Below are 14,369 nucleotides of genomic sequence, written 5' to 3'. Positions count from 1 at the left end.
TCTACTGGGGTAGAGGGGCTGGGGAGGCAGGGTAGAGGGCCCGGGGCTGGGGGAAGCGGGATACCGGGGGAGAGGGGCCCGTGGGGAGGTGGGATACCGGGGTAGAGGGGCCTGTGGGGCTGGGGGAGGTGGGATACTGGGGTAGAGGGGCCCGTGGGGCTGGGGGAGGCGGGATACCGGGGGAGAGGGGCCTGTGGGCTCGGGATTTCGGTTGCGGGAGCAGCTCAATCAGAAAAGCCGGGATGGGAAAATACGCCAACATTTAATGAGTCGCAGTCGCGGCCCCGGCCCCCTGCTGTGCGGGGGCCCCATTCCCCAGGTCTGTGGGGGCCCCAGCCCCCTGCTGTGCGGGGGCCCCATTCCCCAGGTCTGTGGGGGCCCCAGCCCCCTGCTGTGCGGGGGCCCCATTCCCCAGGTTTGCAGGGGCCCCGTCCCCCTGCTGTGCGGGGGCCCCATTCCCCAGGTCTGCGGGGGCCCCGTCCCCCTGCTCTGCCGGGAGCTCTGTCCTGGCTGCCGCCGGCCCCTCCTCGGCCCCTGTGCCGCCCGCCGGCCTCGCTCGCCTCCTGTAACAAAGGAAGGCCCTGTCCCGGGCCGGGGCCTCAGGCTCATGCCTCCCAGCCAGCCCCCCCAGCCCCCCCCCCCGGCCGGAGCCAGCGCCCCCTAGAGGAGTGGCTCCATCCCAGGCCCCCCAGCCAGCCCCCCCCAGCCGGAGCCAGCGCCCCTAGAGGAGTGGCTCCATCCCAGCCCCAGCCAGCCCCGTTCCCCCACCAGCCGGAGCCAGCGCCCTAGAGGAGTGGCTCCATCCCAGCCCCAGCCAGCCCCCGTTCCCCACCAGCCGGAGCCAGCACCCTAGAGGAGTGGCTCCATCCCAGGCCCCAGCCAGCCCTCCGCCCCCTCCCGGCCAGAGCCAGCACCCCTAGAGGAGTGGCTCCATCCCAGCCCCAGCCAGCCCTCCGCCCCCTTCCCCGGCCGGAGCCAGCGCCCCTAGAGGAGTGGCTCCATTCCCCCCCCAGCCAGCCCCCCCCAGACCGGAGCCAGCGCCCCCCAGACGGGAGTGGACCCATTCCCCACCCTCGTCCCTCCCAGCCGGCCCCCAGCCCCAGGGTTGGAGCGGGGCCCATCTCCATTCTCTTCCCCAGGACACCTGGGTCCCACTTCCCTCTCCGCCGCCCGCCTCTGTCTGACCCCCACTCACCCCACTGCGGCTACCAGCACCAGCCCCAGCAGGCTCAGCCCCACAGCCAGGATCACGGCAGCTCCTGGGGGGAGAGAGGGGGCAGGGGTTAGGGGTCTGGGCCGGGTGCGGGGTGGAAAGGGGGCTGTGGGTGGGGGGTTGTGGTGGGGGGCTCTGGGGGACGATTGGTTTGGGTGGCTCTGGAGGGCACCAGAGGGTGTTGGGGAGGCTGGGGGGAGTTCAGGGGGGTGCTGATGTTGGGGGGTTGTGGGGAGATGGAGCTAGAAGAGGCCGTGGGGGTACTATAGGATGAATGGGGTGTGTGGGGAAACTGAAAAGGTTTGGGGAGTTCAGGGGCTGTGGAGGATGTTGGGGTTTGAGGGCCATGGGGGAGCAGGGTGTGGAGGGTGTCAGGGTTCGTGGCTGGGGGTGTTGGGGTTTGGGTGTGTGGAGTTTTGGGGGCCGGGGTGTCAGAGTTCGGTGGCTGGGGTGTTGGGGTTTGGGGGTGTGGAGGAGTGTCGGGGTTTGGGGGGCTGGGGGGTGTCGGTGTTCAGTGATGGGGGTGTTGGGGTTCAGGGGTGTGGAGGAGTGTCGGGGTTTGGGGGAGCGGGGGGGTGTCAGGGTTCAGGGGGCCGGGGGATGTCAGGGTTTGGGGGTTACCTGCGCAGACCCTCTTGTCCCTGCACCGAGCTTGGAGGCGTTCACAGCTGTCGCACTCGGACAAATCAAAGGGCTCAGGCCGGCCTGTTTGGGGGGGACCCCATTAGAGAGACACCCCCAGGGGAGCCGTCCCAGCCCCCCACATTCCTGGGGGCCCCTCCCAAGGGGGCAGCGTTGGGGGCCAGCCCAGGGCGCGAGCTGCGGGAGCTGCAGCCCCCACCCCCGGGAGGCAGCTGGACGGACTGACGGACTCACCACAGGACGCGCTGCACACTGCGGGGAGAGAGACACGGATCAGCGCAGGCAGAACGGCCCCGACCCCTAATCCAGCTCCCCCCTGCCAGCCAGGTTGGAACCCAGGAATCCGGGCTCCCTGCCCCCACCCAAGCAGGCAGAGAACCCAGGAGTGAGGGGCATCGGCAGGGCTGGGGGTTGGGAGTGAGGGGCACCGGCAGGGCTGGGGGAGCCCAGGGCCAGGCTAGCAGGGGCTGCGGGTCGGGAGTGAGGGGCACCGGCAGGGCTGTGGGGACCCCAGGGCCAGGCTAGCAGGGGCTGCGGGTCAGGAGTGAGGGGCACTGGCAGGTCTGGGGGGGAGCCTAGGGCTGGGCTAGCAGGGGCTGCGGGTCGGGAGTGAGGGGCACCAGCAGGGCTGGGGGGAGCCCAGGGCTGGGCTAGCAGGGGCTGCGGGGCGGGAGTGAGGGGCACTGGCAGGTCTGGGGGGGAGCCCAGGGCCGGGCTAGCAGGGGGCTGCGGGTCGGGAGTGAGGGGCACCGGCAGGGCTGGGGGGAGCCCAGGGCCGGGCTAGCAGGGGCTGCGGGGTGGGAGTGAGGGGCACCGGCAGGGCTGGGGGGAGCCCAGGGCCAGGCTAGCGGGGGGCTGTGGGTCAGGAGTGAGGGGCACCAGCTCGGGCAGCAGGCGGGCGCGGCGGGTACCTTGCTGCTGGACGGCTGCCGACGCTGCTCTCAGGCGCCGGGTGAAGTTCTGCTTTTCAAGCGCTGCCTCTTTCATCAGGCGCCCTGGATCTGTGGGGCGGGAGTGGGGGAGGGGTGTTGGCTGTGGGGAGCGGTGGAGGGGAGGAATTGGGGGTGGAGGGCACCGCGTGTCACACGCCTTATTTGGGCCACGCTCGGCCCCCGCGCCCAGCTGGGAAGGAAGCGCCGTGCTCGGCCCGGAGCTGACCTGCTCGTACGAGGCCACTGGAGCACGGGCCATGGTTAAAACTCAGGGCGACATCGCTGCCCCCACCCCCCGTGTGTGCCAGGGCTGGGCCGACCTAGCCCCTGGGGTAGACGTGGGTAGGAGACAGCATTCGGCAATGTCCTGCTGGGAGGTGGAGTCCCTCCAGCGATGGGAACCCCCCGACACCCCATCCTGGCGGTGGGGTCTGCCCCGTGGCTCCAGGAAGGCCACTGCCTGGCTTGGGCTGGGTCATATGTTAGGGGAGGGGGAGAGAGACATGGGCGACGGTGGCGACGAAGCCCCCGATTCAAACCCCGGGGCATGAGGGAACAAACCTCCCGGGAGAGCTTTTGGGCACAGGGCTGTGTCAGAGGAGGCGTGGGATTGTGAACAAAGAGCCCGTCTCCTGCAGTGTTCGGGGGCCAAGGGCCCTTCTCCATCCCTGGCTGGTGCTCGAGTTGCAAGGGGGCCAGGATGCGACTGACAAAAGAGGATCGTCCCAAAGGTACCTGACTGCATCTCCAGCCCCAGTTCAGTCTAATCCAGGCCGCTGGGCTCAGCGTGGGGGAGGCGGGGGAGGGGGAGTCCGGCCAGACAATCACATCGTCCCCACTGGCCTTAGAATCTAGGGCTCGATTTCTCCTCTGAATGGCAACGGGCCACAAGACCCTGAATTTCGGCTAATGGCTCAGATCAAAAGGGAAAAAGTCCCAACTTGACATTCCTTAGTTACTGGAGGGGCGTGGGGGGGCTGGGAGCCCGGACTCCTGGGTTCTCTCCCTGGCTCTGGGAGGGAAAGGCAAGGCCTGATCCATCACGGGGTTTGCTGCTCCCTCCGGGCGGGGCAGACAGGGCAGACGGAGGGGGGCTGGGCCCCTGGCGCTCACCCTGCCGGTTGCGGGTGATGATCTGGTCCAGGCGATAGAAGAGCTTCCCGGCTTCTCGCTCCAGGCGCTCCCGTTCTGCGGACGGACAGACAGACAGAGGTGAGGTTTGCTGCCCGTCAGCCCCTCCAGCACCCACCTCAGCCTGACTCAGGGGGGCGCTGGGCTGCGGGGAGGGGGCAGGGGCTCAGCAGGGGGCGCTGGGCTGCGGGGAGCGGGGTGGGGCTCGGCGGGGCGCTGGGCTGCGGGGGGGGGGCTGGGGCTCGGCAGGGGGCGCTGGGCTGCGGGGTGGGGCTGGGGGCTCGGCAGGGGCGCTGGGCTGCGGGGTGGGGCTGGGGCTCGGCAGGGCGCTGGGCTGCGGGAGGGGCTGGGGGCTCGGCAGGGCGCTGGGCTGCGGGATGGAGGCTGGGGCTCGGCAGGGGCGCTGGGCTGCGGGGTGGGGCTGGGGCTTGGCAGGGGGCGCTGGGCTGCGGGGAGCGGGGTGGGGGCTCGGCGGGGGGCCCTGGGCTGCGGGGTGGGGGCTGGGGGCTCGGCGGGGGGCGCTGGGCTGCGGGGAGGGGGGAGTAATGGGAGCAGGGAGTGGGGGGCTCGTCAGAAGCTGTTATGGGGGAGTCGGGGGGCTCAGCAGGGGTGTCAGTGGGGGATGCCATGGGGGGCAGGGCAGGGCAGGGGGTGCTGTGACGGGCAGGCCCGGGGGGCCCCCGGCCCCACCCCTCACCCATGAGCCGGACACCGGGGTCCCCCTCCAGGATGAGGGCGCTGAGCAACCGCTCCAGCCCCGCGGCCCCCCCAGGCTGCGCCGCCCCCAGCAGCAGCCGCACGTCGTAGTGGACGTAGGGGGGGGCGTCCGGCCAGCAGCGCAGGCAGGGGGCGGCGCCCGGGGCCAGCAGGGGCAGCACCAGCACCACCAGCACCAGCATCGTCCCGGCAACCACCATGAGCTCACTTCCTGTTCTGTTCTAATCCTCCCTTAGAGGCTGCTTCTGCCTCTGACATCACTTCCTGTTCTGCCTCCAGGCCTGCCATAAAGGTCTGTGCCACTTCTGACATCACTTCCTGTTGTGCCTCAATTCTTCTTTAGCCCCTTCTGCGTCTGACATCACTTCCTCTTCTGCCGCTGACATCACATCCCAGATCTCCTGTGACAAAGGGGGGCATTTTCTGTAATATTTTTACTAAGCCCGTGTGTGCCTCAGTGTCCCCGACGCGTTCAATGGCCACACTTTCCCCTTCACTCTCAACAAACCTTCACTGCTACCGTTGTTATTTTCAATATTCAGTTTGCTCACAAAGTGTTTCAACAAGGAGTTTAACTCATTGGGTTTTGCTCCGGGACCCACGCCCAGAAACGAGCCCGTCACCACCATCCATGGGTTGATGAGCGCGTGAGAATTCGAACGAGTTCCCCAGCCAGCTCCCTAGAACTGGTTTGTGTCTCAACTCGGCCCTTCCTCCTGCTGCCCCGAGGCCACGGCTGGGATCCAGGGGACTCTGCCCTGGGGAACAGGGCAACTCCCGGCACAGGGTGGGGACCAAAAATCCCAGGCTGGAGATCAAGGTCAAGGGTCGGCAATCCTGCATCACACCCCATTCTGCCTCTGACATCACTTCCTGTTCTGTCTCCAATCCTTTCTAAGCCCCTCTGCTGCTGTGAACATCACTTCCCGTTCTGCCTTCGACATCACTTCCTGATTGCCTTCAACTCTTCTTTAGCCCTATCTTCTGCCCCTGACATCACTTCCTGTTCTACATCCACTCCTCCCACTAGATGCCTGTTCTGCTGCTGACATCGTCTCTTGTTCTGCCTCCACGTCTTCTTTCACCCGCCTGTCATGGAGTCCCTGGGCGATGCTCTGGAACTGCTCCCTACGAAGCCCGGCAGGACTCTGGTGACGTCTCCTCTCTGTGAGCAGCCTGGGTCCAGGGCAAGAAGCTCACACGGCTTCCACCTTCCTGGGTCTGGCCCCGGAGCATTCAGCATCCTCTGCCCCTCCGTGCGCTTCCCACAGCGAGTCCGCCCCAGTGGGGTCCTGGGGAAGCCAGAGGGTCCTGCACCCCCACTTTGCAGTCAGACATGACTCTCAGCCAGCCAGTAACACAGAGGTTTAGTCGATGACAGGAACACGGTCTAAACCAGAGCTTGTAGGTACAGAAACCGGACCCCTAAGTCAGGTCCATCGTGGGGCCAGGGAGGCCCAGACCCTGGGGGTCTGGGCCTCCCTCTCTTTCCCCAGCCAGCTCCAGACTGAAACTCTGCAGCCCCATCTCTGGCCTTTGTCCCTTTCCCCGGCCAGGAGGCCACCTGATCTCTTTGTTCTCCAGCACCTTCAGCTGGCACCTTGCAGGGGAGAGGCCCAGGCCATCACTCGCCAGGATTTCGGCCATTCTCTGCGCAGACCCCATCGCACTGGCCCTCTAGGGCTCTGCAACAACCACACACCCTAATCCCACCACCTAGATACTTAAGAACGGCATAGGGGAAACTGAGGCACCCACACAGCATTCAGAGAAAACATTAAGAACATTCCCACTTTGTCACTCTGCCTCTGACATCACTTCCTGTTCCACACCTACTCCTCTCCTTAGATCCCAGTTCTGTTTGTGACATCATTTCCTGTGTTGCAGCCAACACCTTTTAACCCCCTCTTCTGCCTACGATGTCATTTCCTCTCTGCCCAGGAACATTCTGCCCCTCTGGCTCTGTGATGTCAATGGGGCGATGAGGTCACAGCGGGGCCGGGGATCCGTGGCCATGTCCTGCTCCCTCCTGCTCCTGCTGCTGCTGCTGCGCCCCCGGGGGGCGGGCGGCTGCCTGCACTGCGACCGGCCCTTCCTGCGGGGGCTGGGGGTGCTGCTGGGGGAGGCGGTGCCCTCTGAAGTGCCCAACCGGGACGCCCTAATTCAGCGCCAGGTCGAGGCCTTTGAGCGCCTCTACGGCACCCACCTGCCAGAGAAACACCACCGGGTGCTGGGTGCGTTGCCCCTCCCCCGGGGGTACCTGGGCTGGGCTGGCATGGGCTGCGGGTCGGGAGTGAGGGGCACCAGCAGGACTGGGTGGGGGAGGGGGCCCAGGGCTGGGCTAGCAGGGGCTGTGGGTCGGGAGTGAGGGGCACCGGCACAGCTGCTGGGGGGCAGAGAGTGCCCCCTTTGACCCCTTGGTTCCCTGTACAGATGTCCGCAGGATGCTGGCTGTGAAAGCTGCTCTGAGCGGCTGGCTGAGGGCTCTCAAGGAGACGCCCTGGAAAGGTGAGTGTGTGTGGGGGGTGAATCTGGGGAGGGCTGAGAGTGGCCCAGGCTGAGGGGGGGGCAGGGCTGGGGGTCCCAGGGGGCAGGGACGTTGGGCAGGAGCCAGCAGTGGCTGGGAGTGGGGGGCGGGAGTGGGGCTGTGGGTCTCCGAAGGGGGGTGTGGACCATGTGACAGGTGCCCCCCATGTCGGCTGGCGTTGGGGGAGGGGTGCCAGGTGCGCATGGGGCCTGCTGCCCCCCAGCAATGTCCGTCTGTCCCCCAGGGGTTCACCTGCTGCAGCTGACGCTGGCCCAGCACCGCGACTCCCTGCGAACCCGCCTCCGAGAGGCCCTGGAGAGCTTCGCCGACGTGGGTAAGTGCCCCCGGAGATGGGGGGCTGCCCCACCCCCCCTTCCCGCCCCCCATGGGACGGCCAGGGACTCCCTGTCTCCAGCCCCATGAGACGCAAGCAGCACTGCGGGCGGAGCAGGGAGATCTGGGTCCAGAGTCCCTGAGATCAGGGTAAGGCCCTCTGGGCGGTGGGCGGGCGGTGGGGGGCTCTGAGGGGCGTGGAGGGCAGGGAGTGCCCCATGGGAGGGGGGCTCTAACGCTGCGTCTGTCTGTGCTTCCCCCACAGCCTGCTCCGAGGACTGCAGTGAGTGTGGCCCCCCGGCGCCGACCCACAACCCCCTGCCAGCGCCCCCTAGAGGGGACAGGCCCCAGGCCTCATTCCCCGCCCCCCTGAGCCAGCCAGTCCCTGCCCTGGGGCCAGATGGGAGCTGGCGCCCCCTAGAGGGGACAGGCCCCGGGCCCCATTCCCAGCTCCCCTGAGCCAGCCAGTCCCTACCCGGGGCTGGGTGGGAGCCGGCGGCCCTTGGAAGGCAGGGCGGGGTCTCCCTGGGGGTCCCTGACCTGGTCCCCCCTTTCCACATCCCAGCGGTTACGGAGGGGCCAGTTCTCGACTGCTGGACCTGCCTTCGCATCAATGCCCAGTGCTTCGACGGGGAGCTCTGCGGAGGTAGCTGCTGCTGGGGGGCTGGGGTGGGGGGCAGGGCAGTGTGGGGGCAGCTGGGGTGGGGAGGACCGGGGGGCTGACGGGCAGTGCGGTGAAGGGGGGGCTGATGGGTAGTGGGGTGAACAGGGGATTAGCAGGGGTGTCGGGTGCGGGGTGTTGGGGGCAGTGTGGTGAATGGGGGTCAGCAGGCAATGGGGGTACTGGGGCAGTGGAGTGAATAGGGGCCTGGGGCGGCAGGGGTGTGGGGTATTGGGGTTGGGGGCAGTGGGGTGAATGGGGCCTGGGGGCAGCAAGGGTGTGGGGTACTGGGGTTGGGGGCAGAGGGGTGAATGGGGGCCTGGGGCAGCAGGGGATGTGGGGTACTGGGGTTGGGGGCAGTGGGGTGAATGGAGGCCTGGGGCGGCAGGGGTGTGGGGTACTGGGGTTGGGGGCAGTGGGGTGAATGGAGACCTGGGGCGGCAGGGGTGTGGGGTACTGGGGTTGGGGGCAGTGGGGTGAATGGAGACCTGGGGGCAGCAGGGGTGTGGGGTACTGGGGTTTGGGGGCAGTGGGGTGAATGGAGACCTGGGGCGGCAGGGGTGTGGGGTACTGGGGTTGGGGGCAGTGGGGTGAATGGAGACCTGGGGCGGCAGGGGTGTGGGGTACTGGGGTTTGGGGGCAGTGGGGTGAATGGAAGCCTGGGGTGGCAGGGGTGTGGGGTACTGGGGTTGGGGGCAGTGGGGTGAATGGAGACCTGGGGCGGCAGGGGTGTGGGGTACTGGGGTTGGGGACAGAGGGATGAATGGGGGCCTGGGGCGGCAGAGGGTGTGGGGTACTGGGGTTGGAGGACACTGGGGTGAATGGAAGCCTGGGGGGCAGAGGGATGAATGGGGGCCTGGGGGCAGCAGGGGGTGTGGGGTACTGGGGGTTGGAGGACACTGGGGTGAATGGAAGCCTGGGGGGCAGAGGGATGAATGGGGGCCTGGGGGGCGGCTGTGGGTGTGGAGTACTGGGGGTTGGGGGCAGTGGGGTGAATGGGGGCCTGCGGGGCAGAGGGATGAACCAGGGGTCTGCTGGGCAGTGGGGTGGAGGTGTGGGGGGCGCTCGGGGCTCACCCCCTTCCTGTCCCCAGAGGAGGACCCGCGGGACGCGGAGAGGAAGGAAATCACCCTCTATCTCTTCCTGGTCTGCCAGTCCGTGCTCCTGGCCTCAGCCGCACTGCTGTGAGTGCCCTGCCTGGACCTGGGGGGCTGCCCTGGGTACCCCACGTTCCCTGCCTCTGACGCCCAACACCCACATTTCCCCCTTCACGGCAACCCCACCCCCATGCACCCCAAAACCTGGGCTCACCCCTGATTGAGGCAGATTCTGGGGGCCTCTGCCCCTCTGGGCTCAACGCAGATCCTGAAAGTGGGGTGACCCCACCTAGCACTCAGGGGATTATGAACAGCCCTCCCAGAGCCGGGGAGAGAACCCAGGCGTCCTGGCTCCCAGCCCCCCTGCTCTAACCCACTAGCCCCCACTCCCCTCCCAGAGCCGGGGAGAGAACCCAGGCGTCCTGGCTCCCAGCCCCCCTGCTCTAACCCACTAGCCCCCACTCCCCTCCCAGAGCCGGGGAGAGAACCCAGGCGTCCTGGCTCCCAGCCCCCTGCTCTAACCCACTAGCCCCACTCCTCCCAGAGCCGGGGAGAGAACCCAGGCGTCCTGGCTCCCAGCCCCCCTGCTCTAACCCACTAGCCCCCACTCCCCTCCCAGAGCTGGGGAGAGAACCCAGGAGTCCGGGGGGGGGGAGGGGCGGGGGGCAGACCCTGACAGCCGCTCTCCCCTAGGTACTGCGTGTGCTGCCGACACCGCAGGTGGCTGGAGGACAGGGCCTGGGCCGGACCGGGCACGTGGCTGTCCTAGCCAGGTGAGGGACTGACAAGGGGGCAGCGGGACCCTCAGCCCAAGGGGGGCAGCAGGACCCAGCCCCTCCCCCACCTGGGCATGCCAGGCCCCACGGCTTCCCCAGTGTAAGCCTGGAAATAAAATACTGGTGTACTTTGATTCCTCACTGGGAGTGGGGGCTAGTGGTTAGAGTGGGCGGGGGCTGGGAGCCAGGACTCCTGGGTTCTCTCCCTGGTCTGGGAGGAGAGTGGGGCCTCGTGGTTAGAGCCAGGGGGGCTCGGCGCCAGGACACCAGGGTTCTCTCCCCGGCTCTGGGAGGGGAGTGGGGTCTAGTGGTTAGAGCGGGGGAGGGGGAGGGCTGTGAGCCAGGACTTCTGGGTTCTCTCCCTGGTCTGGGAGGGGAGTGGGGTCTAGTGGTTAGAGTGGGGTGGGGGATGGGGGCTGGGAGCCAGGATTCCTGGGTTCTATCCCCGGCTATGGGAGGGGAGTGGGGACTAGTGGTTATAGCGGGGCGGCGGCTGGGCGCTGGGAGACAGGATACCTGGGTTCTCTCCCCGGCTCTGGGAAGGGAATGGGGTCTAGTGGTTAGAGCGGGGGGTTGGGGAGGCTGGGAGCCAGGATTCCTGGGTTCTCTCCTGGTTCTGGGAGGGGAGCCAGGGTCTAGTGGTTAGAGCGGGGTGGGGGATGGGGGCTGGGAGCCAGGATTCCTGGGTTCTATCCCCGGCTCTGGGAGGGGAGTGGGGTTTAGTGGTTAGAGCGGGGCGGGGGGTGGGAGCTGGGAGCCAGGACCCTACCCAAAACCTTGTTGTCTGTGTTTAATTTCAAGCTGGGGCAGGAGGGGTCTGAGATGTGGGGGCCGGGGGCTGGCGCCTCCTGTCTGTGATCTCCACCTCGGCGGCTCCAGCGTCCTTCCAGCCCCGGCCCCAGGCGGCTGCCGGGCCCATGGCCCCGGGCCGGGGTGCGTGTGCGGGCGCTACTGCCTCAGGCACCGCTGGTTCCTCCAGTAGGTGACGGCCCTGGGGGGCGAGAGACAGAGTCAGACGGGCCCGGACAGCGACCGCTCGCTCGCGGGGGATGCGGCCGTTCTGGGGGGCTCCGGAAATGCAGCCGGCTCGGGGAGCTCAGGGGTGCAGCCAGCTCGGGGGGGGCACGGAGGAGGCAGCCGGCTCTGGGGAGCTCAGGGGTGCAGCCAGCTCGGGGCACGGAGGATGCAGCCGGCTGGGGGTCTCAGGGGTGCAGCCAGCTCAGGGGCACGGAGGATGCAGCTGGCTCTGGGGTCTCAGGGTGCAGCCAGCTCGGGGGCCCGGAGGATGCAGCCGGCTCGGGGGTGTCTCAGGGGTGCAACCAGCTCGGGGGCACGGAGGTGCAGCCGGCTCTGGGGGTCTCAGGGGAGCAGCCAGCTCGGGGGCACAGAGGATGCAGCCAGCTCGGGGGACACGGAGGATGCAGCCGGCTCTGGGGGTCTCAGGGGTGCAGCCAGCTCAGGGGGGGGCACGGAGGATGCAGCCGGCTCTGGGGGTGTCTCAGGGGGTGCAGCCAGCTCAGGGGGGGGCACAGAGGATGCAGCCGGCTCGGGGGGGGCACAGAGGGTGCAGCCAGCTCGGGGGGGGACACGGAGGATGCAGCCGGCTCTGGGGGGGTCTCAGGGGGTGCAGCCGGCTCGGGGGGGTTTCAGGGGGTGCAGCCGGCTCTGGGGGGGGAACGGAGGATGCAGCCGGCTCGGGGGCACGGTTTCTCTCACTCACGCGGCGCTCAGCGCCAGGAAGAGCAGGGCTCCCATGCACAGCACCACGGAGACGCCGGTCCGGGCGATGGCCGGGCCAGGGGCCGGGGGCCGGTACCGCAGGGAGAGCCGGGCCTGGGAGTCCACTGTGTTGGGGAGGGGGGTTAGGAGCTGACAGAGCTGAAGGCCCCTCCCGAGTATCCCCCCCCACCTGCTGTCTGCCCCCCTCAGCGCTGACCCAACCACGACACCCCCCCACGTGCGGGGCTGGGGTCAGGGATATCCCCGGGCATCAGCTCCGTGCCCCTCCCTGCCCCACGGCCCTGCGGGAGCCCCCATATCCCCCCGACCCTGCACCCCACGCCCCGCTGGACGTCACGCTCATCTGCCCATGGCCCCCGACCTCTCCCTGCCCCCACCCCTCTGCCCCCCAGCTGCCCCCCTACCAAGGCAGTGGTGCTGCTTCAGACACGTGGCTTTGGCCTTCCTGCAGCTGGTGCAGTCGAAGACGTCGTAGTAGAGCCAGCCTGGGAAGGGGGAAAGCGTGAAACCCCCGGACCCCCGTCCAGCCACCCCCCATCCTGTGCCCCATTTCCTGCCGCCCCTGAGCCAGCCACTCCCTCCCCCGGGGCCAGATCGGGGCCGGCGCCCCCTAGGGGGACAGGGCCCCTGCCCCATTTCCTGCCCCCCTGAGCCAGCCAGGTCCTCCCCCTGGGGCCAGATCGGGGTGGGCGCCTCCTAGGGGGACAGGCCCCCTGCCCCATTCCCCGCCCCCCCGAGCCAGCCGGTTCCTCCCCCCGGGGCCAGATCGGGGCGGGCGCCCCCTAGGGGGACAGGCCCCCTGCCCCATTCCCCGAGCAGCGATGGAAAGTCGACTTACCACAGGTTTGGGGGTTACAAGCTGGGGAGAGAGAGAGAGAGAGAGAAAAACCGATCGTAGCCCCAGACTGTGACTGAAGGGCCCCCCAGAACTGGGGGATGCGCGGGGGGTTGGAGGAAGGGGGAGGGGCTCAGGGGCAGCCCCGCCCCCCGCCCCGGGAGCTGGTACCTTTTGCCTGATGCTCCTTCAGAGCCGATTTCAGCTCCATGGTTGTTCTGCGCCTGTAAGCGACCAGCGCGTCCAGCAGGGCCTGGTCTGCGGACAGATGGGGGAGTGACTCCGGTGCGGGGGGGGCTGTGGGGCGCAGGGCTGTGATGCACTGGGAGGTGCTGGGAGAAGGGGAGTGTGGGGGGTGGGACTGTGCGGTAGGGTGCCGGGGCCATGGGACTGTGGCACGCTGTGGGGTGCTGGACTGTGGAGGGTGGGGCTGTGGAGAGTGGGACTGTAGGGTGCAGGGCTGTGGGGCACTGTGGGGTGCTGATGGTGCTGTGGGGCACAGGACTGTTGGGCACTGTAGGATGCTGGGGGCGCTGTGGGGTGCTGGACTGTGGCGTGCTGGTGGTACTGGGGGGTGCTGGGGGTGCTGGTGGTGCTGTGGGATGCTGGGGGCTCTGTGGGTGCAGGACTGGGGGGCGCTGTGGGGTGCTGGTGGCACTGGGGGCACAGGACTGGGGGCTGCTGTGGGGCACTGGTGGTGCTGTGGGGCACTGTGGGGCTGTCACCTGTTAGGGCGCTTCGTTCCAGGCCGGCTGCCGTCAGCCTCACGCGGTGGATCAGGGCGTTGATGCTGCTCAGAGCTGGAAGGGGGGAGAAAACGTTGGCCCCAGGTGGACTGTGGTGCCCGCCCCCATCCCGCCCCCTGCAGCACAGCGCCCCCTAGTGCTGCCCTGGGGCCAGCCCTGAGTGCCAGGGCAGCGGGGGCTTGGGGGGTTGGGTACAGAGGGGACAGTGGAGTGTTGGTGGATTCAGACCTCACCCTTTCTGCCCTATGGCTCCCCCACCCCATGCTGTGCCCACTGGATACCCCCAGTCGTGCCCCCCAGAGGTCCCTGGGCCGTGCTCCCTACCGGCCGTGCCCGCAAACTGGCTGGTGGCGTAGTGGCGGAAGAACCCGCCCTCCATGCCTCGCAGCAGGGCCTGGGCCCGCGCCCGCAGGCGGCTGTCGCGGATCTGCCGGGGCACCAGCCCGGTGCGGAGCGATTCCAGGGTGCTGCGGATCTGCCGGTCGCACTGCAGGCAGCCCCCGGCCCCCGCCACCAGCCAGGCCCCCAGCACGAGGGGAGCCAGGAGCGCCATGGCGCAGCCCGATGGGACGAGTTCTGCCCGTCCTCAGCCCCGCCGCGCGCCAGGCACCAGGGAGAATCCTCGGGGCGAGGGTGACCTCACAATGCAGTGTGGGATTGTGGGTACGGTGTGGGCAGAGGAGTGTGTGGGTAGAGTCGTGCTGGGCGCCGCCCAGACACAGAATCACCGAGATCGGGGCCCCGTTGGGCCGGGCGCTGCCCAGACACAGAGTCGCCGAGATCGGGGCCCCGTCGGGCCGGGCGCTGCCCAGACCCAGAGTCACCAAGATCGGGGCCCTGTCAGGCCGGGCGCTGCCCAGACACAGAGTCGCCGAGATCAGGGCCCCGTCGGGCCGGGCACTGCTCTGGGCAGACACAGAGCAAGAGAGATTCCCTGTCCCAACAATCGCCCAGTCTAACCGGACAACGGGTGGGAGGGGAAGTACAACGTAGCCCCAGCTTTGCCGTGCCCCCCCCCG

At 68.5% G+C, this 14,369-nt stretch overlaps 3 protein-coding genes across 3 annotated transcripts; 1 reads left to right on the top strand and 2 right to left on the bottom strand.

Annotated features, from left to right (window-relative positions):
• Window positions 1-262: 262 nt before the first annotated feature.
• Window positions 263-4,837, bottom strand: LOC120388875. The gene is made up of 7 exons (XM_039510967.1): window positions 4,616-4,837; window positions 3,901-3,975; window positions 2,767-2,856; window positions 2,090-2,107; window positions 1,835-1,918; window positions 1,196-1,259; window positions 263-563 (listed from the first exon to the last, which is right to left on the bottom strand). Exons 1-7 carry the CDS (start codon window positions 4,833-4,835, stop codon window positions 263-265), a joined length of 852 nt encoding a protein of 283 aa, XP_039366901.1. The 5' UTR covers window positions 4,836-4,837.
• A 1,725-nt stretch (window positions 4,838-6,562) lies between these two features.
• IZUMO3 (IZUMO family member 3) lies at window positions 6,563-10,147 on the top strand. The gene is made up of 7 exons (XM_039511041.1): window positions 6,563-6,869; window positions 7,069-7,143; window positions 7,407-7,496; window positions 7,761-7,778; window positions 8,061-8,141; window positions 9,250-9,340; window positions 9,947-10,147. The coding sequence occupies exons 1-7, from the start codon at window positions 6,617-6,619 to the stop codon at window positions 10,020-10,022; spliced, it is 684 nt and encodes a 227-aa protein (XP_039366975.1). The 5' UTR covers window positions 6,563-6,616; the 3' UTR covers window positions 10,023-10,147.
• A 657-nt stretch (window positions 10,148-10,804) lies between these two features.
• Window positions 10,805-13,959, bottom strand: IZUMO2 (IZUMO family member 2). The gene is made up of 7 exons (XM_039510509.1): window positions 13,675-13,959; window positions 13,330-13,404; window positions 12,776-12,862; window positions 12,608-12,628; window positions 12,174-12,254; window positions 11,750-11,873; window positions 10,805-11,020 (listed from the first exon to the last, which is right to left on the bottom strand). The coding sequence occupies exons 1-7, from the start codon at window positions 13,901-13,903 to the stop codon at window positions 10,978-10,980; spliced, it is 660 nt and encodes a 219-aa protein (XP_039366443.1). The 5' UTR covers window positions 13,904-13,959; the 3' UTR covers window positions 10,805-10,977.
• Between the last annotated feature and the right edge of the window lie 410 nt (window positions 13,960-14,369).

This window comes from Mauremys reevesii, linkage group 22 (genome assembly GCF_016161935.1).
Source record: "Mauremys reevesii isolate NIE-2019 linkage group 22, ASM1616193v1, whole genome shotgun sequence".
In the NCBI taxonomy this organism is placed as follows: domain Eukaryota; kingdom Metazoa; phylum Chordata; order Testudines; family Geoemydidae; genus Mauremys; species Mauremys reevesii.
Note: the sequence above shows the minus strand (reverse complement) of the source record. Positions and strands in the feature narration are given on the sequence as shown.